Source organism: Hemitrygon akajei, chromosome 26 (assembly GCF_048418815.1).
Source record: "Hemitrygon akajei chromosome 26, sHemAka1.3, whole genome shotgun sequence".
In the NCBI taxonomy this organism is placed as follows: Eukaryota; Metazoa; Chordata; class Chondrichthyes; order Myliobatiformes; family Dasyatidae; genus Hemitrygon; species Hemitrygon akajei.
Genome location: NC_133149.1, coordinates 38837042 through 38863302, shown reverse-complemented (window position 1 = coordinate 38863302; position 26261 = coordinate 38837042). Strand labels below are relative to the sequence as shown.

General features: G+C 38.4%; 1 protein-coding gene across 1 annotated transcript in view; it reads left to right on the top strand.

Annotated features, from left to right (window-relative positions):
* Window positions 1-26261, top strand: part of sorl1 (sortilin-related receptor, L(DLR class) A repeats containing) — a 201557-nt gene that overhangs the window by 66881 nt on the left and 108415 nt on the right. Inside the window, exons 7-16 of the mRNA XM_073029918.1 lie at window positions 5531-5632; window positions 6037-6206; window positions 8997-9189; window positions 9749-9866; window positions 12559-12632; window positions 14196-14284; window positions 15275-15453; window positions 21259-21445; window positions 22490-22618; window positions 22859-22944. Of these exons, the coding sequence (XP_072886019.1) occupies window positions 5531-5632; window positions 6037-6206; window positions 8997-9189; window positions 9749-9866; window positions 12559-12632; window positions 14196-14284; window positions 15275-15453; window positions 21259-21445; window positions 22490-22618; window positions 22859-22944 (1327 nt within the window). The remainder of the gene's footprint in view (window positions 1-5530; window positions 5633-6036; window positions 6207-8996; window positions 9190-9748; window positions 9867-12558; window positions 12633-14195; window positions 14285-15274; window positions 15454-21258; window positions 21446-22489; window positions 22619-22858; window positions 22945-26261) is intronic.

Below are 26261 nucleotides of genomic sequence, written 5' to 3'. Positions count from 1 at the left end.
GATGAACCAACTGAGGGCATCCAAGGAAGTTGAGGGTGAAAAAGTTGAAAGAAAAAAAATGTAAAAGGAGAGGGTTAGCAGTAGACCTGAAGACAGATAAAATAAAAGCCAATTGAATTTAAGGGGATTGGAGTATCAGAAGTTAGGAAAGCTTCCTGCAGCTATACAAGGTATCAAATGGATTGCATATTGAGGAGGAAATAGAAGTTATAATTGGCCTTTTTCTGATCAGCAATCTGTACAAGTAAGCTGCGAAAGGGAGCAGTGTTGAGGCTTCAATATTTATAAATTATTAAAATAGTTGCTAAATTTACTGATGGTGCAGGCAGGTGTGGGAAGCTACATTGTGAAGAGGATGTCAGAGACTCCCAAGGATGTTAAAGGAATAGGCAAATATCTGGAAAATAGAGTTTAAGATGGGAAACTGAGATTGTTCATTTTGGTAAGAAAAATAAGAGCATGATTTTAGCAGTATTCAATAATCATGTCTCAACAATTGAAAGGGTAGTATACAGGTAATTCAAACTAATGATAATCATTGATATGGACCGGAACACAAAGGTGAGGTTGTTTCAGTTGTCTAGGGTTCAGGCAAAATGGTATCTCGAGCATTGTGAGTATTAAACTTTTTCAAGGAAGAATGTTAGTGCACTGGAACCAGCGCAGGAAGCTTTATAAGATTGATAACTCAGAAGGTATGGGCTCTCTATTGAGGAAAGGTTGAATGAACAGGCTGGGCTTGAACTTAATGAATTTCAGAACAATGAGAGGTGATTGAATTTTTCTGTCACCCAGAATGAGGTGAGTTCATGGAATTTGAAACACTTCAGAAGATGGCAAAAGTAAAGTCTGAATATTTTTCAAACAAATACATGAATACTTGATAAACAGGTAAAATATGATCAAGGGTGGACAGGAATGTAGAGAATGTTGTGGTCAAATCAGCCATGAACTTGTTGAAGGATGGACCAGAATTGAAGGGATGGGTAATCCACTGCTATTTCTAAACTGCTTTTTTTTTTAAAAAAAAAAGCCATACCTTGCTTTCTATGCCATTTGCCATTCAAGAGATGTAAATCTGGGAGTTTTTTGTATGGGAATGTTTATCATAAACCTCTTGAATGCTGTGCTTGCTCTGCAAGTTATTGAATTTATTTCCCTGATGACAGTATAGCTATCAGTGAATATGTCGTAACTTGGTTGGGGAAAATTGGACCTGAATCATACAATATCATTGTGTATTTGAAGAAAATTTTGGGGAAATTGACTGTAGAGATGGTCAGCAAGTTCTGTGGCACCCATGTCAGCAGCTACCTCCACACTGCAGTAATCAAGAAAGCAATCAGTGTATTTACTTGGGCATCTGCGAAGATCCATTTTTTTCCACATGAATTTCATGTACCATAGAAAGACCATAAGACATAAGAGCAGAATTAGGCCATTCAGCCCATTGAGTCTGCTCCACCATTCCATCTTGGATGATCCCAGATCCCATTCAACCCCATGTACCTGCTTTCTTGCCATATCCTTTGATACCCTGACTGATCAGGAAACTATCAACCTCCGCCTTAAATATACACGCAGACTTGGCCTCCGCTGCACTCTGTGGCAGAGTATTCCACAGATTCCCTACACTCTGGCTAAAACATATATCCTCCTTGCCCCTGTTCTAAAAGGTTGCCCTTCAATTTTGAGGCTGTGCCCTTTAGTTCTGGATATCCCCACCATAGGAAACATTCTCTCCACATCCACTCTATCTAGTCCTTTCAACATTCGGTAGTTTTCGATGAGACCCCCATGCTGCCTTCTAACTTTCAGTGAGTACAGGCCCAAACAATGTATCCTGATGGGTTGCACCTCAGCCTGCTATGGTAACAGCTCTGCTCTGGACTGACAGAACCCGCAGAGAGTGGGTGACACAGCCCTTCCATCATTCTTGTTACCTCTTTCCGTCCAGTCCATCTTCAAGCTGTGTTGTCCATGAAGGCTAATAGTATTGCTAAGGATGCCTGCCACCCTAGCCACTTCCTTTTCTGCCATTCCGGGGGAGATACAGAAGCTTGAAAACCTTGAGATCCAGACTGAGAATAGCTTCTGCCCCACTGCTATCAAACCTCTGAACTAATCACTTATTTCATATCTTCACCCCTCCCCCCACCCCCACTTCCTGGTGGTGTTGCCATGTTCTCAGATTCTTGAATTCTTCTCTTGGTTTTCCATTATCGTCACTTTGGTATTCTTTTTGGCATTATTTCAAATTGTACAACAACCTTTGCACAGTTCTGCTGTTTTAGTGCTCATTGATGTTTTTATTATATTTGTTATTACTTTGAGCTTCATATGAGCAAGGAATTTCATTGCACCCTGGTGTGTATGACAAAAAACTATTCTGAATCTCATGTATGGCTGTTGTAGGTATGAGTTCAGAATTCCCAATCACTTCAGAATTTTATTTGTTTATTTTGGTCTGAGGTGATAGCCAGAATAGATTTCTGGACATTTCACTGTTAAGTGCGTATTGGATTTTCCTTTAAAAGTGAGTGATCAAAATATCTGGCAGTTAATGCATTTGTCACATCTGTTAAATGGTGTCAAAAATCTGTGCATAGATTATGTGCAGTTCTCTCTAGATGGGTTTTCATTCATTGATTTTAAATAAAGCCAGCTTTGGCATTACCTCAATTGAATTGCTGCCATCTCTGCTAAATTTTTTGATTGCTTTCTTTGTTTGAGCATTGAAGATTGGAGATATGTCATCATGTTCCACTGTGTGCAGCTTCCATCCTTTTAGCTAATTGCCATTATTGCACTGGGAATAAGTCCAAAACAGATTTAGTAACATCTTTTAAATCAGAAAAGAATTACATTTATATAGTATTTTAATTGCTTCTAACATCTTGAGGTGTTTTACATAAAATGAATTATTTTTAAATGCTCCTCAATCTTGAAAATGATGCATTCAACTACTACTGGCTCAAGCTGATGGACTCAAAGCTAAAACAGGCATTTGTAAAATGGTATGGCTGCAAAGAAATAGGGGAATCTTAAATTCTAGTAATACTGCATTAGGACAAAAAGGAAATTTTTTATTTGCTGGTCTTATCAAGATATTATTGACACTGCAAGGGATCATTCGACATGGAGAACCATGATCGCCCAAGTGTGTAACGCGCAAGGCACACGATGATGAAGATCGATTTAAAATTATTTGTGAAACGTCACTGGATTTTTTTTGGCAACATGCGCCACCTGTAAGAGTCACACACAAAATGCTGGAGGAACTCAGCAGGCCAGGCAGCATCTATGGAAAAGAGTACAGTCGAGACCTTTCGGCAGGACTGTACGCTTTTCCATGGATGCTGCCTGGCCTGCTGAGTTCCTCCAGGATTTTGTGTGTTGCTGGGATTTCCAGCATCTGCAGATTTTCTCGTTTCCATCTGTAAGGGTGACGTTTTGGCAAGTCATAAGATACCTTTCTTAAAAACTCGTGCCTGATTAATTGATTTCTTTAATCCATTGGAGGGATCTGAAAATGGTACAGCTCCAGAAACTTGGGAATTCCTGCAACAAATGGGATCCCCACATTGTGTGTTTATTCTGTGCAGCAAGGCCATTTGCCATCGACCTCCTTGCCATTGGACAATGGACCTTGCTCTGTCAGGGTCATGCAGTGGCTAGTTAGCAGTGGGCACGTCAAATTAACAGAATTCATGCATAGGCACCTTCCATTCCTTGGAACTGGAATGGAAGCAGGTCATCCTCAGCATTCAGGGACTGCCCAAGAACAACAACAACTACTTGATTATGGGCTTCTTTTTTCCAAAATAACCAACTCAGATTTCTGATATGGGATGGACAATAAATGGCAACCTCTGTCTCCTGTCTCGTATGCTCAATTGAAAATACCACAAACTAGAATTTTAAATGACTGCTGGTGTTAACTTGTCTTTTAACTTAAGAATGGCTGTAAGTTGTGCTTTCCTGATGAAATTTATAGCCTTGGTATAAATTGACTCCCTCTCACTTTCTGTCCAGGTTTTAGTACAGAAAATTGATTAATCAGAATTGTGCCAGCTGCTCCAATGCCAAAAACAAGTTGTTGAAACCTCCTTCATTTTAGGCCCTGCAAATTGAAAAAATACTTAATATATCTAAAATATTTATCTTACAAAGCAGTATTGTTGAAAATCTGAGATACAAGGGCCTTTTTAAAATGTTAGCACCCCAAAGGGTGTAATGCTAAGGACTTAACAGGCTTTCCTGAGAAATACATCGTTTTGTTCTAGATCACTATTATAGTTTGTGTTCTCAGAGTGCCATCTGGTGGTTACTTTATGTGCTTATAGATTCCTCCTTTCACTTGACATGTTTGGCATTGTTTTTTTATTAATTGCATCTGCTTAACATGCAATTTTATGAAAGGCATTTTGAGTTTACTGAGAGTAAAATGTGCAATTCTGTCACATTAGCAATGTGTTTTCTGTCATTTAGGAATGTAATGTATAAAACAGAAACAAGATTGCAGCCTTTCAGCTTGTAAACTAACAAAGTTTGAACTACTTTTGATCTCCCCACCTCGGCTTCCTACTCTGTTCAAGATTTTGAAAGCAAAGTTGGGAGCAACCTGTTTGTGGCTTCTGACTTGGGCTTGGCGTATTTCACTAGAGCCAGATACTCTTGTATTGGCTTTCTACAGATGTAAAAAGCCACAGATATAATACGCTGTGATGCATTTGTAATGTAGAGGTAATGGAAGCTTTGAGACCAGAGTGCAAAATATTTGAAGCCACCCCCCCAAACAATTTTTATGGATCACATCATAGCCATGCTGGGCCACAAATCCCAGGCAACTTTGTCTATTTTCTTAAGTTATTAGTTGGTAAATTTATTTTGAAATTCATAGATTTGAAAAACTGTTACAACTATTCACTGGTGGAAAAACTGTGCAGTTAATGAGATGTAGACATGTGGCTCAGAGTTCCGTAGTATATGCTTAAGACTTTATGAAGTCAAGCAGCTTGGTTACTCTCTCAAGTGGCTTTGTGTCTCTAAAATTGGACTGCTTCATACTTTCAGGTTCAGTAGATCTCTATTGACTTCTAGTTTGGCACCTGGTGTATTTGTGGACTGCTTTTCATATTGGTACATGTAGAGTGTAATTCTTTTCTGTTGAAACTATGCAGAGTCAATTAGTGCACAGTTACTGTAGCAACAATTCCTCATGGAGTGCAGCTTGTTGGGGAGCTTGTGTGTAGCTGGATAGAAAGGGGAAAAAGGGGTGGAAGTAGACAGAGGAGACATTGTAGGTGACTATATTCAGGCAGAATCTTGAAAGGTCTGGCTTAATGCATGTCCATGCAAGCAACAGTGTAAGTGCAGGTCTGATTTGGTGAGGTGCCCTCGTGCTGCTGTCACGACTCCAGTCACAACAGAGCAAGCGCACTTTTCTAATTGTAGCCTTTCCTTTTAATAAGGAAAATGATGGTTTCCTCTTTGTTGTAGTTCATACATTTTTTTCTGTTTCTCATAGCATCTTCTAGGGAGCAGTGACCCATCTGTGGTGCAGTTGTGGGTTTCAAGTGATCGGAAACCAATGAAACGAGCTAATTTCCTCACAAAGCATCGAATAATAGTGAGTAGATGACTAGTAAGAACACTAAATGCCTAAGTTCTTTATACCTGTGTTAATCAATGCAAGTTCTTTAAGTTTAATGGTCAAGGGAAATTCAGTTGCCTGAAAACACAAGGACATGCTCAATTGCAATCTTTTTTAGAAAAATTGTGCTCTGTTTATCATTTTATGCTGTGAACAATGCATTACATCAGTGTTCCATAATGCTAAGTGACTTTTTAATTCACCACACCATTTTCAACAGAATGTAAATATATGCTATATTAATAATATTTAGGAATTCAGGAAATGTCATCCATCTAGCTATAATTGTGCAGTAGATATGCTTTTAATTTTTTTTCTTTTGATTTTAAGTAACAATCGTGCAAATTTTGATATGTGAACATACTGTCTTTATATATTAGGAGTATTATGTGGCTGATGCATCGGAAGAGCAAGTGTTTGTTTGTGTCAATATTAACAGTAATGTGACCAACCTCTACATCTCTGAAGCAGAGGGCCTAAGATTTTCTCTCTCTCTGGAAAATATACTGTATTATCGTCCAGGAGGTGCAGGAAGTACAACTCTTGTGAGGTAGGTCAATGAACACTGTGGTGCTTGAAAGAAATGAAAATGTTCTGTATTTAATTGTTCTCAGTGAAACTATTTTTGGTCACATATTCCATGTGCTCAAAGTTAAAATAAAGCTCTTCCATTCTGTTGGGATGTTGCCTTTGATCTTTGTCAAAATTGTAACTATTTAATTCCTAGACTTTAATCCTTGTTTGTTATCCATTTCATACTAGTAGTCACCTTGCTCTGGGCTTGTTTCTGCAAAATAGAAGGATTCAAACTAGCTAAATTCACTTCCATTCATTGTAATTGTCTATTTGGAAGAAGATTGCATGATATTGTTCTTTTCTAAGGCATTTGATTGACCTCTATGCTGTTACATAAAATATTATTACCTGGCTTAGAGATTTAGACTTCAAGATAAAAGTTGCTACTAATGCTGCATGATAAGAAAAATGTATACTTTTGGTAATTTGTGTATCTACAACCTACAATCTTTTGTTTCACCATCTCATTTTAAATTTTCCTTTTCATTGAATATCTGATATAGTACTTATTCAACCAATGTTGAAAGTTGCCCAAATGGCTGCTGCACTGTAGACAATCTTAAATCATTTTTGATCTTGATCCATATTAGAAACATTTTATTTGGACAATATGGTCTTTAGTTAGATTTGCACTATAGATCTCCTAAAAACTTCAGACCTATATACCGACTAAATTGTGGGTGTACTTGGTACCAGTGGATTTGGAATTGCTACTACAATCTAGTGGACAACTGTTGCTCCGTTTTACTTTGATATGATTCATCATGTACTGTACTTCCTCTCCCTTGTCAAAGGATAAGCAAAATTTCAGAATGTTATGCTTACTTGTATAATAGACCGACAATAAATCCAGTAGGAAAATGGTTACTGTAAGAGTTGCTAACATTTCCATTATTTAAGTAGTAAATTGTTTCCTTGCCAAAAATCCCCATTTAATTTTAATCATGCACCTGAGCTTTCATAGTTTGTATTCCTTAAAAAGACAAGATTTTTAAAAATTCTGTCCTAATCACATTAGCTCTTTTGCCATTTTATTTATTTTGGTTACCTTGAGCAGTGTGAAATTGGTAAGAGCCATTCTTCTTTCTTGGCACACAAAAAGTAACCTTCACTAAATATTTCTGCCATTTTAATTTAATGAAAGTGTTGCTGGATTCACAATAGATGAATAATAAACCAGAGTCGGTTAATTTGTATATCTTAAGATAGAAATAAAACCAAAAGTGCAGTTAAGGAGCATATTGAGGCTGTTTTGGGAAGTATAGGATAAAAGATGTGCTTTTTAAAAAATCTATACCTATTTCACAATGTAATTGTAAATAAGAAAATCCATTCAATCTATTTAAGTTAACCAGGATAGGAAATCCAGTGGAGACTGGTACGAATACATTATTGTAAGGGTCAGAGAGTATAAGGCATTTCAAACCTGTTGTTAGAGAAAGGATTTTGTATCAAAGATGCAGTATATTGTTAAGGGGATAGAGAGGGCTTGGTGAGAGAACAGCCTATGTTGGTATGAAAGGAGACTTGCAGGAAAACATGTCACAATTGTGACTTAATAAAGTAAACCACAAGGAGAGATGGCCAGCAGTGCTATTTTCTCATCTTAAAACTAAGATCTCATCAGAAAAGCAACATCCTAGAAATTGACTACCTCACTGACCCATGGGACTCATGTTTGAACAAGATCTCTCAAGCTATATGAGCCAAACACAAAGCTGACAAGGTGGATGAAACACTTACACTGATGGAAGCTTGGGGCTGGAAGGGTTTTGAAAAAGATTGGTTTATGACCATGGAAGAATTCTGACATAGTTTTATATTGCTTATGGTGTCAGATTGGAAGTTAGTAAGGCAATGAGTAAGCAGGATTTTGAGAAAAATGAGATATGGGTAATAAGAATGAGGAACTTAGCATTCCAAAGGTTAGATCCAATGTTGATGGGCGTTAGGGGTTTTGGAGGCAAGTAAGCTGCAGTCACAGCAGAGGTGGCTGCTATCACCAAAGTGAAATATATAGATGATCTTTGTGATTGCAGTGATGTCAATCAAGTTTTGATCTGGGATCAAATCTGGGATGTTTTCTTTGTAATTTTATCTTATGAGTGCAAGGTATTTGCATTTTACTGTTTTAATACATAAAATAATAAATTGTAAATTGCATCATGACAAACCTGAAATCAGATTTTGTTCCTTTTATAAGGCTTTGCACTTGTCCATGAGAAGTTGCGCTCTAATAATAATCTAATTCAGAATCTACCTTTTTTTTTAAACCCAGGACTACAAATCATATTTCTTTTGCAGATTACTGGTTAAATCTTGGCATATACTGCATTCCTTCTCTCCTTCCCCAATCTTTTTGCATCCCACAGAATCTTAACTGAATATTCTAGAGTAGGTTACATGGTTGGCACAGCACTGTGGGCTGAAGGGCCTGTTATGTGCTGTCGATTTCTATGTTCTGTGTTCTATTCTACAAGTGGTACTGCACCATTAAGTTTTCCTACTGACCTCAGATTCCCTGATGCAATAAAGACCATTATTTTTGGGACTGCTACAAAATGAAGAAATTTTTTGATTTCCTTTGTAAATGGTTCGCTACTTATGAGATTGATATGCTGTGATATTGTTTTGGTTTTAATTTGTATCTTTCCTAGTAGAAAGGATTTATTTGAAATGTATAATGTTAACTCAGTGAATGTAGTAACAAACATTCCACTTGCCTTTACAGAAGTTTATTTTGTTTTTTGTTCCTAAATGACAGGTACTTTGCAAATGAACCATTTGCAGATATTCATCGTGTAGAAGGATTGCGCGGAGTCTACATTGCTACACAGATGAATGGGTCTTACACTGAAGAGAACATGAGATCAGTGATTACATTTGATAAGGGTGGAACCTGGGAACTATTGGAGGCACCTGCTTTTAACAGTGATGGTGATCGAATAGACTGTAAGGTATGGATGGTAATGACAGGAAGGGATAGATCTATCTTGTCAGCAAAGCTGAGAAATAGTGTTTTGGGAAGCGCTAAATGATAAATATTAGACTGCGAGCAAGTTGTTAAGAAATATTTAAACACTGTAATCTCCAGAGTAAAAATGGAAATGATTAGCTAAGGAAGCATAGCCCTTTAGTTTCAAAGATGGGATAAATTATAATGGTGAGTAAAGAAATCACAGCATTAAATTATTTTGTACTTGTCTTTGATATAGAAGGCAAAATAAAGTGGGGGGGGGGTAGTCAGGGTCTAAGTGCCTAATGACAGTGGTAATCAGAATTGAGGAGAACCAAATGGAAAATTTAATGGGACTGAAAGACAATGAATTCCCTAGAAACAATAGGATGAATCTCACGGTTCTATAGATGGCAGCTGTAAAGATGGTGATGCACTATTTTAAAATGCCTTCTATTCTGAAATAATCCTATTAGATTGGATGGTAGTAATTGTAACACTGTTACTGGGGAGTAACTGAAAGTTGAGGTTACTGGAATGCATTGTTTTTTGTTTTGTAGATTGAGCGAGGTTGCTCACTCCATCTGGTACAGCAGTATAGTCTGCTGTTGAATTTTCAACGTCGTGGAGTCCCTATTCTTTCCAAAGAATCAGCACCAGGCCTCCTCATTGCTACAGGTGATGCTTTTTGTGTTCTTTTTCATAAAGCCTGTTAAATTGTTATTTAGTACTGAATTTTGGTACTAAATAGCAATTTATTAGCAATAATGAAATAACTTACCGGTAATTATTTATATTCACTGTATTAATGTTCACCAATATTCAGAAGTCATTTGGACAGCAAAGCAGGTTTTCCTTTGTATCTTGTGAACTGATCATCTTTGTTAGTTGAATGTTAGTGTAACTTTTATTTTGTCACACTCTTCTGTAATGGATAAGTTTCTTGGAAATATGTGTCATCGTGGCACGAAAAACAAGATGTGCATAGTCTTGCACTGCCGCCAAATCTGGATTTCCCTCAGTTTACATATGCTCTCTAAGTTTTTCATTTTCTCCTTGTGAAGATTACTTTTATTTTGATGCCAAACACTGTGACACAGATTTTTCTATGCTGAGAATATAAAATCCTAATTATTGTTGTACTTGTGTCGACAACAGCTGTTGTGTTTCAGTACATTTGTATGTGAGAAATTTCATGAGATTAAATTTTTTTTTTAAAAGAGCCGCTATTGAAAGCTAAACACTTAAAGATCTGGTTTGTAAGAGTTACTGGACTCAAACACATTAAAGGATATGACATCCAATGCTGTTAAACAGTTAATGCATTAAGAGCAAGTTAATAAATGTCAGTTTTTAAGATAATTTGATTTCCTCTTGTTTTTCAAGAGATCTTAAAGCTATTAAATAAATGGAAATGGCTTATCTAGACAAAAAAGCCAGAAATCTAAGAATTGGTGAAATTTCAGAATTCTGCAAAACTAACAAGACATTGTTGAGAAAAGTGACAGTAGAACACGAGGCTTGCAAGAAACAGATTGTAAGCGTTTCTAGATATTTGCTAATTGGAGTAATTAAGTTGTTTTTTTTCCATGGAAAAGGGAACTGATGATTTCTTGGAATAATGGAGGATTGTTGGTTAAGAACAAATGAGGATCTTGAGGAAATTGGCACTGATATTATTAGCAGTGGAAAAATTAGTGACATTGAAAGGCAATTAGTCTTCAGCACCAGATTACCTACGTAATTGAGTTATGAAGGAGGTTGGTATGTAGATGGTAGATAGAATGGTTGGCTTTTAATACTCTGCTAATTCTTCCACAGTTCAGTGGAAGGCAGCAAATGTAAAGAAGGCACTCTTTAAGAAATGAAGGGGAGAAGATGTGAGGAATTATAGATATCAGCAGCAGGGATAGTGCTAAAATCTATTATGAAGAAGGTAAAAATAGTAATAGGACTGGGCTGAGTCATCATGCATTTTAAAAAAGAAATCCAGTTTGACAAATTATTTTGAAAATTTATTGAAGTTACAACTAGTGTAGATAAGAGTGATCCAGTTGATTTGGCATTTTTGGACTTTTAAAAAGCCTTCACTAAGGTGAAACACAAGATTAAACAAAATTAGACCACATGGAGTGGGGATAATGTACTGTTCATAACCTGTCTTAATGATTTTGGACAAGGAGTCAAGTGTGATATATCTGAGCCTTCTTAAGATATAAAGCAGGAAGGTAAAGTGGGCTGTGAGGAGAATAGACTTCAGAAAATACTGATGGAATGGACATGTGAAATGTAAGTTCATTACTTTGGTAGAAAATATAAAATAGCAGTTTCAGAGTGTTCTGCGTGTCCTTTTACACAAATCACTTGAAGTAGCATGCAGATATATAAACAAATAGAATGCCAGTTGGTATGTTGACCTTTATTAGAAGACTATTTCCATATAAAAATACAGACATTGTTCTATTTGTATCTGGAAATATTAAGTACTGATCTCATCTTCTGAACGAAAGAAGGGTATTTTTGCAATCTAGGGAATGTAGTGAGGTTGACCAGATTGATTTTTATGATAAGGGATTTGAAAAAGGAATGATTAAGTGGAAAGATAGGGCCCATGTACTCCTTTGAGTTTTAAACAAAATAGTACAATGGAAAGAAACAAACTCCCAAAGCACAACAAGGTAGATGATGAATTCATCTTTCCTCTAAGAAATGGGAATCACAATTTTAAAATGAGTGATGTGCCTTTCAGGACAGGGAGACAAGAGTTTTCTTTATGCAGAGAGCAGTAAATCTTTGAATTTCACTACCTTGGACAACTGTGTAGGTTTAGAATCTGAATATATTCAGGACAGAGATCAGCAGATTTTATAAGGTGTTAAAGAGAATCGGGGTTAGTGTAGGAAAGTGACACGAACAGGTTAACTGTGGTCTTGCTGATCTGCTAAATGACCTGCCCCTCCCCCCTCCTGTTGCTTATGAATGAGTAACTGTATAGTGGTCTTGAGGTTAAGACAACTGATGTTTAACTAAACAGTTTGCTTCCCTTATTGGAATTTCTGCTTTTATTTGTAATTATCATTTGACTTGCTATGTATATTGGTAACAAAGATGCATTTTCTCAGTGCATGTTAACTCACTGGTGCAAATGTAGTAACTATAGCACTCTTCTCCATGCTGCAAAAATTTCTTCCACGATTTATTTCTTTGGTTAGTACATATCTTTACATATTTCCCTTAAGACTTTGTAATGTGTTATTTAATGAAAGGACATATGGTAAATCCAAAATCTGCATAATTAGTATTTTCCATTTATATTGAGCATCAGTAATTTTCTGAAATGATTTAATGTCTATTTCTCCTCTTCCTTTAGGTTCCACTGGCAAGAACTTGGCAAACAAACCAAACGTATATGTTTCAAGTAGTGCTGGGGCTCGGTGGCGTGAGGTAATATCCTTTCATCCAACTTATTTTATTATCCTTTAACTACCTATATTTTAGATGAAATTTTAAATCATTGGGGGGAGTAAAATGTTTTTAAAATGGGGAACATACAACAAAGTGCACTCAACTGGTATTTTTTTTTTTCAATCTGCAAGTAATGAACAAGTAGGATAAATAAAGAATTTGGGCCAAATTTGTATTTTTAAGTGAGAAGATTTGAATGAGAGACTAAAGAAGTTTAAAGTAAGAGAGAGGGAAGAATCTAGAGGACACCACAAGATCAAATACCATGTAATATCTGTAGAAAATATCTCAAATCATGAGTGCAATGCATCATGCTAAGGAAAAGGGTAAATTAGATCTTAATGTACAGTTCAAAAAGGGCGTTATTGCCAAGAAGTGAAAATTGGACCCAATTTGTGCAGTTGGAAATGTCCTGAATGATGAGATGAAGGGGCTCAGAGATTGTAAAAGGCATTTTGCATCACCATTAAAGCCACCAATTCAATATTAATGCCAACTACAGTATCCCCCTCATTCATGAGATTGGGACTTGCTGCATGTTGAAGATTATCAGACATACTGTCCATTTATTACTACCTACGGTGATGTTAAAAGAAGTGACTATTACAAGTCTTAATCTGGAGCTGTCTGTCACAGAATCTGGTATTCTATCAAGATTATAAAGCATTTTATTTAATTGCTGAATTCTAATAATTAAAAAAAGCGCTTGATGATGCTCATAAATAGAATTTGGTCTAGACTGTGGGTTGGCTAACCCATCTCATATCCGTATAACATTGCTGGTGAGCATGGTGGACAGTTTTATTAGAGCATTTGCCCACTCAAAGCAAATGGTTATTCAGTTATTATGTCATGGCTGTTTGGGACCTTTTTTTGGTGTAAATTAGCTGTTATATTAGTAATGTAGGCAGAGGAAGAAAATGTTATAATCCATTAACCAGCATAATCAAAGATGTGACAGGTTGTTTTCCCACCTATCCCACTCTATTAACTTGGATTCACAGTATTACTTCTTGAAATGGACTGATCAGACTTTGCACAGCAAGTCGAGCTGCATCTGACAATCTCGTGTTTATGATCAGAGGTTGCTGATCTGTATTACATAAACTTTATTGTTGAAAAGTTGACATTTTCTCATATGAACAAAGCTTGCGACTGGGAAGCCATTGCTGGATGGGATATTCAACTCAATGTAATCCCACCTTCTAATATGCCTATAGCTCTTCATATTCACAGCTAGGTATTTTTTTAGTTAGACATATTATAGTAGACTTGTGTAGTTAAAAAGGGAAAAATGCAAATCATACTGAATCACTAAAATACAAATAGCATTTAATGTTGGGCTATTTACCACAGGACTGGAAAAAAATTAAGATTCAAAAAGTTTGTTTTTGCATCATTTATACCGATAATGGAAGAGGTTTGGGTTGTCAGTTCTTGGACCCATGTTTAATGTATTGCATAGATATTTGACAGTTGAAGGAAAAGTACCACAGCAGTGGAAGTAATTGTATTCTGAATCCTGCTGTCCCTCTTGTTCAGGCCCTCAAGGGTCCCCATTTTTATTCTTGGGCTGATCACGGAGGCATCCTGTTGGCAATTGTTGAGGGATCACGGACTAATCAAGTGAAGTGAGTAAAGAATTTACTACCTTATGAATTTTAACAAAGGCATGTTCATTATTAAAACATCTAAAAATCTAACATTTTATTTTTGGCTGGTGTTATAATTTCACCTACAATTCTTAAAAAATATATAAATATATCCTGGCTCTCTTGTAATACCAGTCATTTAGGACATCTGCTCAGTCTTCAGCTGTGATTTTGTGTGTAGCACTGGCTACTACAATGAAAAGATTCAAATTTGTATCATAATGCAGAGATTGGGGCACAAATTTCTCACCTTCACTGATGCAATTCTGAAGATTTGCTACGCTGTCATAGGTGTAACATCTTTTGGATTGTTTTCATTCCCAGGCCCTTCTGCACAATTTTTGAAGAACAGGTGAGGTTTTTCCTGTGTACCTGCCAACATTTGCTGCTTAACTGTCATCACAAAAACAGTTTGTTTGTCAGAATGACATGGCTTTTAGTTGGGATTTGCAGAACACAAAATGAGTCGACTCTCAATTCCTGCATTCAAATAGTGAACAACACTACTTTAAATATTTTCAGTATCTTCTGCTTTTACTTTCTACAAAATACTGTTTCAAAAATGAAATGAGAAAATGTATTTTGTATGATTTTTACCATTATCAACATTTCCGAAGGGATGTATGATGTGAAAGTGACTAAGACTGTGCAACTACAATCTTTTTCTCAGTTTTGAAACAATATTTTGGAGAATATAAAGGCATAAAATACTGGAATTGTTCAAAGTCAAGTAACATAGGGAGTCAAGTAATATAGGGAAAGTCATGTAATACATTTCAAGTCATAAATTTGTCTATGTGAATACTTTAAGCTTTTTAAAATTTCTTTGCAGATTTCCATTATCCATTGTATTTTGCTTTAGTATCTGATATGAATTTCAATGCTGTGAGAATTTGATGCAAAGAATAGATGCTTAAAGAGTAAACTGATAAAATATTTGCATTTTCATTAATGTTTTTACTTAAACAGGTATAGTACCAATGAGGGAGAGACATGGAAGACCTTCAACTTCACTAAAGCAGATATTGTTGTATATGGATTGCTTACTGAGCCAGGAGAAAAAAGTACCATTTTCACAATTTTTGGATCATTTGCTGATCAGTCCCACAGTTGGCTAATAATTCAGATTAACACAACATCAGCATTGGGTAGGTCCATGTTGAATTGATGTTTTGTTATTGAAACTCAACCATTGCTTCCCTACTTAAAACACAGTCACGTTATACTACTAAATGAGCAATTAAAACTAATTTTCTTGGAAGGAAAGAAGACATTTATAATTCTCCTTACCCATTTACTTCCATTTAGCTTTTGGAATTCCTTTCTCCTTTGCTTGAGTCTGTCTATGAAAATCATGGAGGATTATATCCCCACCATTCCTATTTTGAATTGTATTCCATGTGTTTAATGTTGGAATGAAGATCAGTGGATTTTAATAATTGGAGGTTTAAGGCTATGAAGAATAATATAGCATCTGGTTGATATCTTCTGCAGTTCAATGCAATACATAACAGAAGAAAGGGGGAAAAAAGTAAATCAATTACACTATACGCATATTGAATAGATTTTAAATAAACGTGCAAAAAAACAAATAATATATTTTTTTAAAAGTGAGGTAGTATCCAAGAGTTCAATGTCCATTTCGTAATGGGATGGCAGAGGGGAAGAAGCTGTTCCTGAATCGCTGTGTGTGTGCCTTCAGGCTTCGGTACCTCCTCCCTGATGGTAACAGTGAGAAAAGGGCATGCCCTGGGTGCCGGAGATCCTTAATAATGGACGCTGCCTTTCTGAGACACCGCTCCTTGAAGATGTCCTGGGTGCTTTGTAGGCTAGTACCCAAGATAGAGCTAACTAAATTTACAACCTACTGCAGCTTCTTCCAGTCCTGTGCAGTAGCCCCACCCACCCCCTATGCACTCCATGGTATATCTATAGAAGTTTTTGAGTGTATTTGTTGACATACCAAATCTCTTTAAACTCCTAATGAAGTATAGTCGCTATCTTGCCTTCTTTCTAGCTGCATTGATGTGCTGAGATCAAGTTAGGTCCTCAGAGATCTTGACACCCAGGAACTCAAAACTGCTTATTCTCTCCACTTCTGATCCCTCTGTGAGGATTGGTATGTGTTCCTTCGTCGTACCCTTTCTGAAGTCCACAATCAGCTCTTTCGTCTTACTGACATTGAGTGTGTGGGGTTGTTGCTGCAACACCACTCCACTAGTTGGCATATCTCATTCCTGTACACCCTCTCATTACCACCTGAGATTCTATGAACAATGGTTGTATCATCAGCAAATTTATAGGTGGTATTTGAGCAATGCCTAGCCACACAGTCGTGTATATAGAGAGTAGAGCAGTGGGCTAAGCACACACCCCTGAGGTGCACCAGTGTTGATAGTCAGCGAGGAGATGTTATCGCCAATCTGCACAGATTGTGGTCTTCCGGTTAGGAAGTCGAGGATCCAATTGCAGAGGGAGGTACAGAGGCCCAGGTTCTGTAACTTCTCAATCAGGATTGTGGGAATGATGGTATTAAATGCTGAGTTATAGTCGATCAACAGCATCTTGACGTAGGTGTTTATGTTGTCCAGGTGGTCTGAAACATGTATAGAGCCATTGAGATTGCGTCTGCCATGGACCTATTGTGATGATAGGCAAATTGCAATGGGTTCAGGTCCTTGCTGAGGCAGGAGTTCAGTCTAGTCATGACCAACCTCTCAAAGCATTTCATCACTGTTGATGTGAGTGCTACTGGTTGATTATTGTTCTTCTCAGGCACTGGTATAATTGTTGCCCTTTTGAAGCAAGTGGGAACTTCGGCCCGTAGTAGTGAGAGGTTGAAAATGCTCTTGAATACTCCCGCTAGTTGGTTGGCACAGGTTTTCAGAGCCTTACCAGGTACTCCATTAGGACCTTTAGCCTTGCAAGGGTTCACCCTCTTTAAAGATAGCCTTACATCAGCCTTTGAGACAGAGATCACGAGGTTATCAGGTGCAGCAGGGATCTTACAGGAGTTATATTCTCCCTTTCAAAGCGGGTGTAGAAGGTGTTGAGTTTATCTGGTAGTGAAGAATCGCTGCCATTCATACAATTGGGTAACGCTTTGTAGGAAGTAATGTCTTGCAAACCCTGCCAGAGTTGTTGTACAGCTGATATTGCCTCTAACTTCGTTCTCATATTGTTATTGGGACATTTGTAATTTGGTTATTTTTCATAGAATGATACAGCAGAGGAACAGCTCCTTTGGCTAATCTCGATACCATTCGAAGCTAATCTCATCTGCCTGCTCGTAGTCTATATCTCTCAATGTCTTATTTATGTGTTTGTTGAAATGCCTCTGAAACGTTGCTGTCCTATCTGCTTCTACCATTTCCCTGCCAACACATTGCAAGCACCTACTGCTCTTGATATCTTTTATATAAAAAAACAACTTGCCCTGTAAACCTCCTTTTTAAACTATCCCCTTCTCACTATTAGGCCTCCATAATTTTATATATTTCTGTCAGCTTGTCCTTCAACCTACAATGCTTAAGAGAAAATAATCCAAGTTGGTCTAACCTCTCTTCCTAGCTAGTACTCTGTAATCCAGGCAACATTCTGGTGAACCTTTTGTGTGCCCCATTGAAAGCTTCCGCATCCTCTTGTAATGCAATGACCAGAACTGGGCACATTTCTTGAAATGAAGCATTACCAAAGTTTTGTCCAGCTGCAACATAATTTCCCAACTTTTGTACTTAACACCCTGACCAAATGAAGGCAGATGTATGCCTTCTTTACTACTACCCCCCCCCCCCCCCCCATTATCTTAACTCAAATGGAAATGGAACTGGATTTCCATTTGCTTGCAAGCTGGTGTTGTCACAATTGATGGGAGCATCAACTTGCAATACAGTACCATTAGCTTGGCAGGGAGAGGGGAGCTTTTAGAGTTGAGAAGCAGAGCAGGAAGAGTAGTCCTCAGTTTAAAAAAAAAAAAAAAAAAGAGTAAATAATTAAGCAGAGGACATGAAAGAAAGCAGCAAAAGTCTCCAAAGTACAGAAAATATTTTTTAAAAAGACAACATTTAAAGGCATTGTATCTGAACTTGTGAAGCATTACAAGTAGAAGTGAATGGGTATAATTTAATTGCCTTTACTGACTATGGCTCTGGTGATCGGAGAAGACAGCTGAATGTTTAATGATATGGTACTTTCAATAAGTTCCCAAGCAGTAGATAAACAAAGTTAGAGATCCTGGGACTCTGGGTAATGGTCTGGCATGCACTGAGAAATAGTTGAGGGCTAGAAAGCAAAGCATGAAGAAGCACAGACTGGTCTTGGTTACTTTCTTATCACTGTTGGGCTATTGCAGGAAATTGTTGCTAAATTTTCACAATCTTAATCTGAGGTGGCTGAGGCAACCAAACATATTTCAAAGTCTGCTGTCAAGTGAGGTGGACTTGGAGGAAGGAAGGTGCATGCAGAGAGGCTTGAAGGGAGATGTAGACCAATTAAGTCGGGGCAAGGCAAATGATAAAGTGTGAGGCCATTTACTTTGATGCACAAAATTCTGATGCAGTTTTACGAAGTGGATGCAGGAAGGATGTTTCTTTCGCTTATAATATCCAGAACTAGGGATCACAGACTTGGGATAAGGGTTAGCCCATTTCAGAATGAGTTGAGAGAAAAGCTCTTCACTCAGAATGTGAATTTAGTTCACTTAAAAAAAACCCAGATCAATAGAATTTGAGATGTTACGGAAATCAAGAAAATTAAGGATAATGCAGGTTAATAGCACTGAGGTAGACAATGAACAATAATCTCAAATGGTGGAGCAATCGCAAGGGCCAGATAGCCAATGTTTACTCATTATGACTTGTGTTAACCAGATTTTAAATTGTTCTGACAGATGATCAAGCAATAAATCAGTTGTTTTCAAGATGACCTGAAGGGAGGTAGGATCAAGTGGAATTTACTTGTGGAAAGGAGAGTGATCTATTTGAGATGAGGCAAAATTTACATTTGATGATCTTTCTACCTTGAATTGAATTGACTTTGTTTCTTGCATCCTTCACATACATGAGGAGTAAAAATCTTTACGTTACGTTTCTGTCTAAATGTACAATCATAGTAATTTATAATAAATAGAACAGTCATTGTATCATAGAAATACACTCAAGTCAGCGTGAGTTAATCAGTCTGATGGCCTGGTGGAAGAAGCTGTTCCGGAGCCTGTTGGTCCTGGCTTTTATGCTGCAGTACCGTTTCCCGGATGGTAGCAGCTGGAATAGATTGTGGTTGGGGTGTCTCTGGTCCCCAATGATCCTTGGGGGCTCTTTGTAAGCACCTGTCTTTGTAAACATCCTGAATCATGGGAAGTTCACATCTACAGATGTGCTGGGCTGTCCGCACCATTCTCTGCAGAGTCCTGCGATTAAGGGAGGTACAGTTCCCATACCAGACAGTGATGCAGCCAGTCAGGATGATCTCAGTTGTGCCCTTGTAGAAAGTTCTTAGGATTTGTGACCCATACCAAACTTCTTCAAACTGTCTGATGTGAAAGAGGTGCTGTTGTGCCTTTTTCACCACATAGCTGGTCTGTACAGACCACAAGGTCCTCAAGTGATGTGTATGCCGAGGAACTTAAAGCTGTTTACCCTCTCAACTCCAGATCCACTGATGTCAATAGGGGCTAGCCTGTCTCCATTCCTCCTGTAATCCACAACCAGCTCCTTTGTTTTTGCAACATTGAGGGAGAGGTTGTTTCCTTGACACCACTTCCCTGTAGGCCACCTTGTTATTGTTTGAGATTAGGCCAATCAATGTAGTGTCATCTGCAAACTTAATTAGCAAATTAGAGCTGTGGGTGGCAACACAGTCATGGGTATACAGGGAGTAAAGGAGGGGACTTGGTACACAGCCCTGAGGGGCTCTTGTGTTGAGAGTCAGAGGGGTGGAGGTGAGGGAGCCCACTCTTGCCACCTGCTGGCGATCTGACATGAATGCAAATTCACCTAATGAGTTTTTATTGAACATCACACACAAAAGGCCAGAGAAACTCAGAAGATCAGGCAGGATCTATGGAGGGAAATAAACAGTCAGTGCTTCAGGCCGAGACCTTTCGTCGCATCAACTGTTTATTCCCCACCATAGATACTGCCTGACCTGCTGAGTTCCTCCAGGTACATGCGTGTGTGTGGCAAGTGGTACTCCAAATTTCCGGCAACTGCAGAATCTCTTGTATTTGAGCTCTAATTGAACATTTTCTCCACTTCAGTGTTGTAAGTTTTTAAAAGTTAAATTAAAAGTATGTTGGTGTATTAACTAAATGCCTGCTAGTCTGACACTACCATAGCCCTGAGTTTGCGGGTTTAGTGGGATGTTTTTCCCCCACTCTTGTCATTATAAACCTTCTATATAGATACTACTTTATTTGCAAAGCAGATCATGTTTCAGCTGCTTCTATTGTATTTTAATAATTTAAGTACTTTGTTTATTTACCTGATAAAGCTCCATTATTTAAGATTACTGTGCTTTTAAAACAAAAAGCTTTAAATATATGACTAGCTCTCTCAGAAATCTTATTTGTAGTCAACAGAATGATTGTGAATATAATCATGTATGTGTTTTTTGCAGCATAATCTCATTTGCTGTCTGGTATGAGTGGGGAAACTGTACAAAGTTGATCCTGTTCTACATTAAGATTCTGTATAAGAAGTATTCATTTTTTTTGCTCTATTACTGTATGTTTGGGGTTTGTGATATGGCTGTCTGGTGGAGGCTGAATGCTAGTTGGCACTTCCTCAATTCTGTTTCAAATAAATTATATACCATCCTCAACTGAGAAGGCAAAAAATTCAGCTCTGAATCTGATAACAATTCCCTAACTGTTTTAATGTCAAATGTTCTGTTACCAAATCTCTAAGTGCACCTTTCTTTATTAAACTTGTAAATTTGTATTTGTTTTACTTTAGGAGTACCTTGTTCTCAGACAGATTATAAATTGTGGTCTCCATCTGATGAGCGTGGGAATGAGTGCTTGCTTGGTCGAAAGATTGTTTTCAAGCGAAGAGCCCCACATGCAACCTGCTTCAATGGAGAAGACTTCGACAGGCCAATTACAGTCAGCAACTGTTCTTGTACAAGGGATGACTATGAATGGTAATTAAGGGAACAAGCTGTCTTTTCCAAAAAAATAAGTTAAACTGGAAAATATGCTTTGTCTCAAAGTACACTACAAATACTCTGTGCTTCAGAATGTGGATTCTTCATTTGAGCTGCTTTTAGAAAAAGAGCCATTAGTTTATCACTATTGCACTCCATTTTCTCCAATATGAATTGCTTAATATTTTGAACGTTAGTTTTCTTTGTTTATTCCCTTAACTCTTAAATCATAGGTGACCATTTAGTTCAATCTGCCTGTGCTGGTCAGAAAAAGCCATCCAGTCTAATCCCATTTCTGATTCTTCGGGTAGTGTTAGTGGGAAATTTCAATTTTCCAGTTATGGACTGAGTCACCCAGAGCACAAAGGGCCTGGGTGGGGTGGAATTTGTGTGGTGCATCCAAGACAGTTTCTTCCTGCAATATATAGAATAGGAGTTCCCAAACTTTTATGTCATGGACCAAAACCATTAAGCAAGGGGTTCGTGGACCCCAGGTTGGAAACCCTTGACATAGAAGAGCCTTCTCAGGAAAGAGCATTTCTGCATTTCTCAGGAGGGCCACATAACTGAATTGGCAGTTGGGTAGCACTTGGGGTCCAGTGACTGCAATTCTATCAGTTTTAAAATAGTTATGGAAAAAAGATAGGGCCTGAACTGGATAAGGGCCAACTTTGAGGACATTGGGCAGGATCTACAGTAGCTGGGGTTATCTGGGCGATTATCAACTAGAATTCTTTTTGTCTAATTGTAGGAAATGCTGTGGTTTAGAACAGTCAAAAATTGAATGAAATTTAAGGTGACATGCATACTGTTGAGAAACAGGAATTGATTTTGACAAACGTAAGAGTTCTGTGTTTATTTAAAACTTGTGTTTGCCCTGTGGAAAGCCTTCCCAGATAGTACTTACTGTGTTTCTTGATTTTTTTTCACCAAGATGCCTTGTGCTTAGCTGTTTATAATTTATTATTTATGAGCAATGTTAGTCGTTGAAAATGCTTTCAAAGATTTCAATCATTATCAATTTTTATCTGATCCTCATAGTGACTTTGGCTTCAAACTGAGCGATGATTTGGCTTCAGAGGTGTGTATCCTTGATCCTGACTTCAGGGGTAATATGTCTGCTGTTCCTGTACCTTGTCCTGTAGGCACCACATACAAAAGAACAAAGGGGTAAGTATTTGCAACACCAGCTACTGGTGTTGAATCAGACATTTTTATAGAATTATCTTCCACTAATACTGTGTAAATTCATAACTTCATATTTTTGGCTAATTGTTTTCTTTCAAACTCTGATTATTGAGTATTTTTTCTAATATTAGGGCTTGGCTGGTAATGAGAAATATTTTTTTTAAAATACTCTAATGAATTCAGATCTAATGTAAAATGGCTGTTTCTGATTTGCTTTCCTAGTTACCGTAAAATATCAGGCGATACCTGTAGTGGAGGTGATGTTGAAGCTCGTTTAGAAGGGGAAATGCTGCCTTGTCCTGTGAGAGGTAAATTGTAACCATTGATATTTTTATTAAGGCGTTTGAGATTGGTGTACTTTTTGAAGATAAGAAGATGGTGCCAGAGTACATCAGCGACTCTGCAGTCTGCAGGAAATTGTACCGGTTTTCCTCTTAAGTATACTCCTTTTGAACTACTTTTGCTGCAATCTGCAGTATGTAAATTTCCTCTTAACAACAGACCTGAAGATCATCAATGATCTTCAGTTCTCGTGTTCAATGGTTTAATGTGAAGCAGTTAAGCATGGCACCTTTAAGGCTCAAGGGCAAGGCCAAAAATGCAGCAGGAGAGGTGGGATACAAACCAGGCTGATGCGCAGGGGGATGAAGACTCGTCTGCCTACCATCTTGTTAGCCAATGTACAGTCACTTGAAAATTGATGATCTCAGGGCAAGGCTGCTGTATCAGAAGCAGGTGAAGCAGATATCAATTGTCTGTTGCATTGAGACTCTGTTAACAGTGAACATGCCAGACGTAGTTACCTGACCAGAAGGTTTTGCGATTTTCAGAATGGATCAAACCTTTAATTCTGGCAAGGAAAAAGGTGGTGACATGTGCTTTTCAGTCAATTCTCCTTGGTGCATGTACATTGGGGTTATGTCAATTTCTTGTTCCCCTGATTTAGAACAACTAACGATTAAATGTAGAGCATTCTACTTGCCTCGAGTGTGCTCATCCGTGATCCTAACCGCAGTTTACATACCACCAGTGACTGATTATAAGCAAGCACTCGTGAAACTGCGTGATGCTGTCTGTAAACAAGAAACAGCCTATCCTAACGCATTTCAAATTATATTTGGTGACTTTAACTAGGCCTGTTTGAAGAAAACCCTGCCCAATTATCACCAGCATGTAACCTGTTGCACCAGAGATCCCAACACACTAGGCCACTGCTACACTATGATGAGGAATGCCTATTGTTCCTTCCTGAGAGCACATTTTGGCAAGTTGGATCATTTGGCTGTACTCCTACTACCTGCATCCAGACAGAGCCTAAAGAGCAAGGCTCCAGAGATCAAGACAACTAAGAGGTGGTCACAGGAGGCAGAAGAACAGGTACACGATTGCCTTGAGTCAGTGGACTGGGCTGTGTTCAAGAACTCATCTGAGGCCCTGTATGACTATACCAGGGTTTTATAGACTTTATTAAAACAGCTGTGGATAAATGTGTCCCCACAAAATCATTTAGGGTTTTCCCCAATCAGAAGCCCTGGATGAATAGTGAAATCCAGGACCTGCTGAGAGCCACATCAGAGGTTTTCAGGTCTGGAGATCAAGAATACTACAAGAGGTGCAGGTATGATCTCTGGAAGGCCATCTCTTGGACAAAGTGGAGATTCTGGGCTAGACTGGAATCAACGAGAGATGCTTGACAGCTGTGCCAGGATTTGAATGCCATAACCTCCTACAAAGCTAAAACCTGCGATTATGGGGGACAGCAGAGCTTGGCTTCCAGATGAGCTCAATGCCTCCTATGCTCACTTTGACACAAGAACAGGGAGGAACCATTGCGCACCCCCATGTCTCCCAATGATTCTTTGGTCTCAGTATCTGAAGATGATGTGCAGGCTGCCTTCAAGAGAGTGAATCAAAGGAAAGCATCTGGTCCAGACGAGTACCTGGCCGAGTGCTGAAGACCTGTGCCAGCCAGCTGCCTGGTGTATTCACCAATATCTTCAAACTCTCGCTCTGGCAGTGTGTGGCACCCAATCATACCGGTGCCCCAGAAGAGCATGGTAACCAGTCTCAATGACTATGGCATGGTCTCAATGGCGCTTACATCATCAGTGATGAAGTGTTTTGAGAGGCTGGTGTTGAAGCATATCAGCTCCTGTCTGAGTGGTGACTAGGATCCACTCCAGTTCACCTACCGAAGCAAAAGGTCCACAGCAGATGCTATCTTGTTGGCTTTTCACACAACCCTGGAACATCTGGACAGCAAAGATGCGTACATCAGGATGCTCTTTGCCGATTACAGCTTGGCATTTAACATCATCAACCCATCAAACCAGTAAACTCCCAAGACCTGGGCCTCAATATCCCCTTGTGCAATTAGATCCTGAATTTCCTCATTTGCAGACCCTAGTCAGTTTGGATTGCCAAAAACATCTCCACAATCTCCAGTAGCACAGGAGCACTGCAGGGATGTGTACTGAGTCCCCTGCTCTACTCAATTTACACCTACCATATGCAAGTTTGCCGATGACACCGCTTCTGTGGGCTGTACCAAAGGGGGTGCTGAATTAGCATAGAGGAGTGAGACTGAAAACTTGCTGAGTGGTGTAATAACAACATCCACTCTCACAATGTCAGTAAGACTAAGGAGCTGATTGTAGACTTAAGGAGAGGGAAACTAGAGGTACATGAGCCAATAATCACTGGAGGATCAGAGGTAAAGAGGGTCAGTAACTTTAAATTCCTGGGTGTCACTATTTCACAGGACCTGTCCTGGGCCCATCATATAAATATTATTCCGAAGAAAACACAGCAGCGCCTCTGCTTCCTCAGGAGTCTGCAGAGGTTTGGCATGTCATCAAAAACCTTGGCAACCTTCTATAGATGTGTGGTGGAGAGTGTGCTGACTGGCTGCATTACGGCCTGGTATGGAAACACCAATGCCTTTGAGTGGAAAATCCTACAAATGGTAGTGGATTCAGCCCAGCATATCACGGGTAAAATCCTCCAACCATTGAGCACATCTACATGAAATGTTGCCAAAGAAAAGCAGCATCCATCATCAGAGATCCTCACCACCCAGGCCATGCTCTTTTCTCTCTGCTGCCAGGTAGAAGGTACAGGTGCCTAAGGACTCGCACAACCAGGTTCAAGAATAGTTAGGCTCTTGAACAAAAGGGGATAGTTACACTCATATAAGGACTCTGTTATATTGTTATTTCATGCTTGTTAATTATTGCTAATTATTTATATCTGCATTTGCACAGTTTGTTTACAGTTTACATTGCCTGATGTTCAGTTACTGTTCTATAGATTTGCTAAGTATGGCTGCAGAAAAAGAATCTGAGGGTTGTATATGGTGACATTACGTACTCTGATAATGTACTTTGAACTCTGAATTTTTTGACCAAGTAAAATATTAATAGGATTTTTACGTGATATTCTTTGTTTACGTCAAAATCTACCGGGGGGGGGGGGGGGGGAGAAGCGAAAAGAGAACCAAAACATTTTCTTATTAGCTCATTGTCAAGTAAATTTCCAAGGTAACCATTGAGAACATTGCGCAGGAGTGAAATTGTGACATTGAAAGATGCAAAGGTATGGTCAGAAATGGTGTTCATGACTTGTT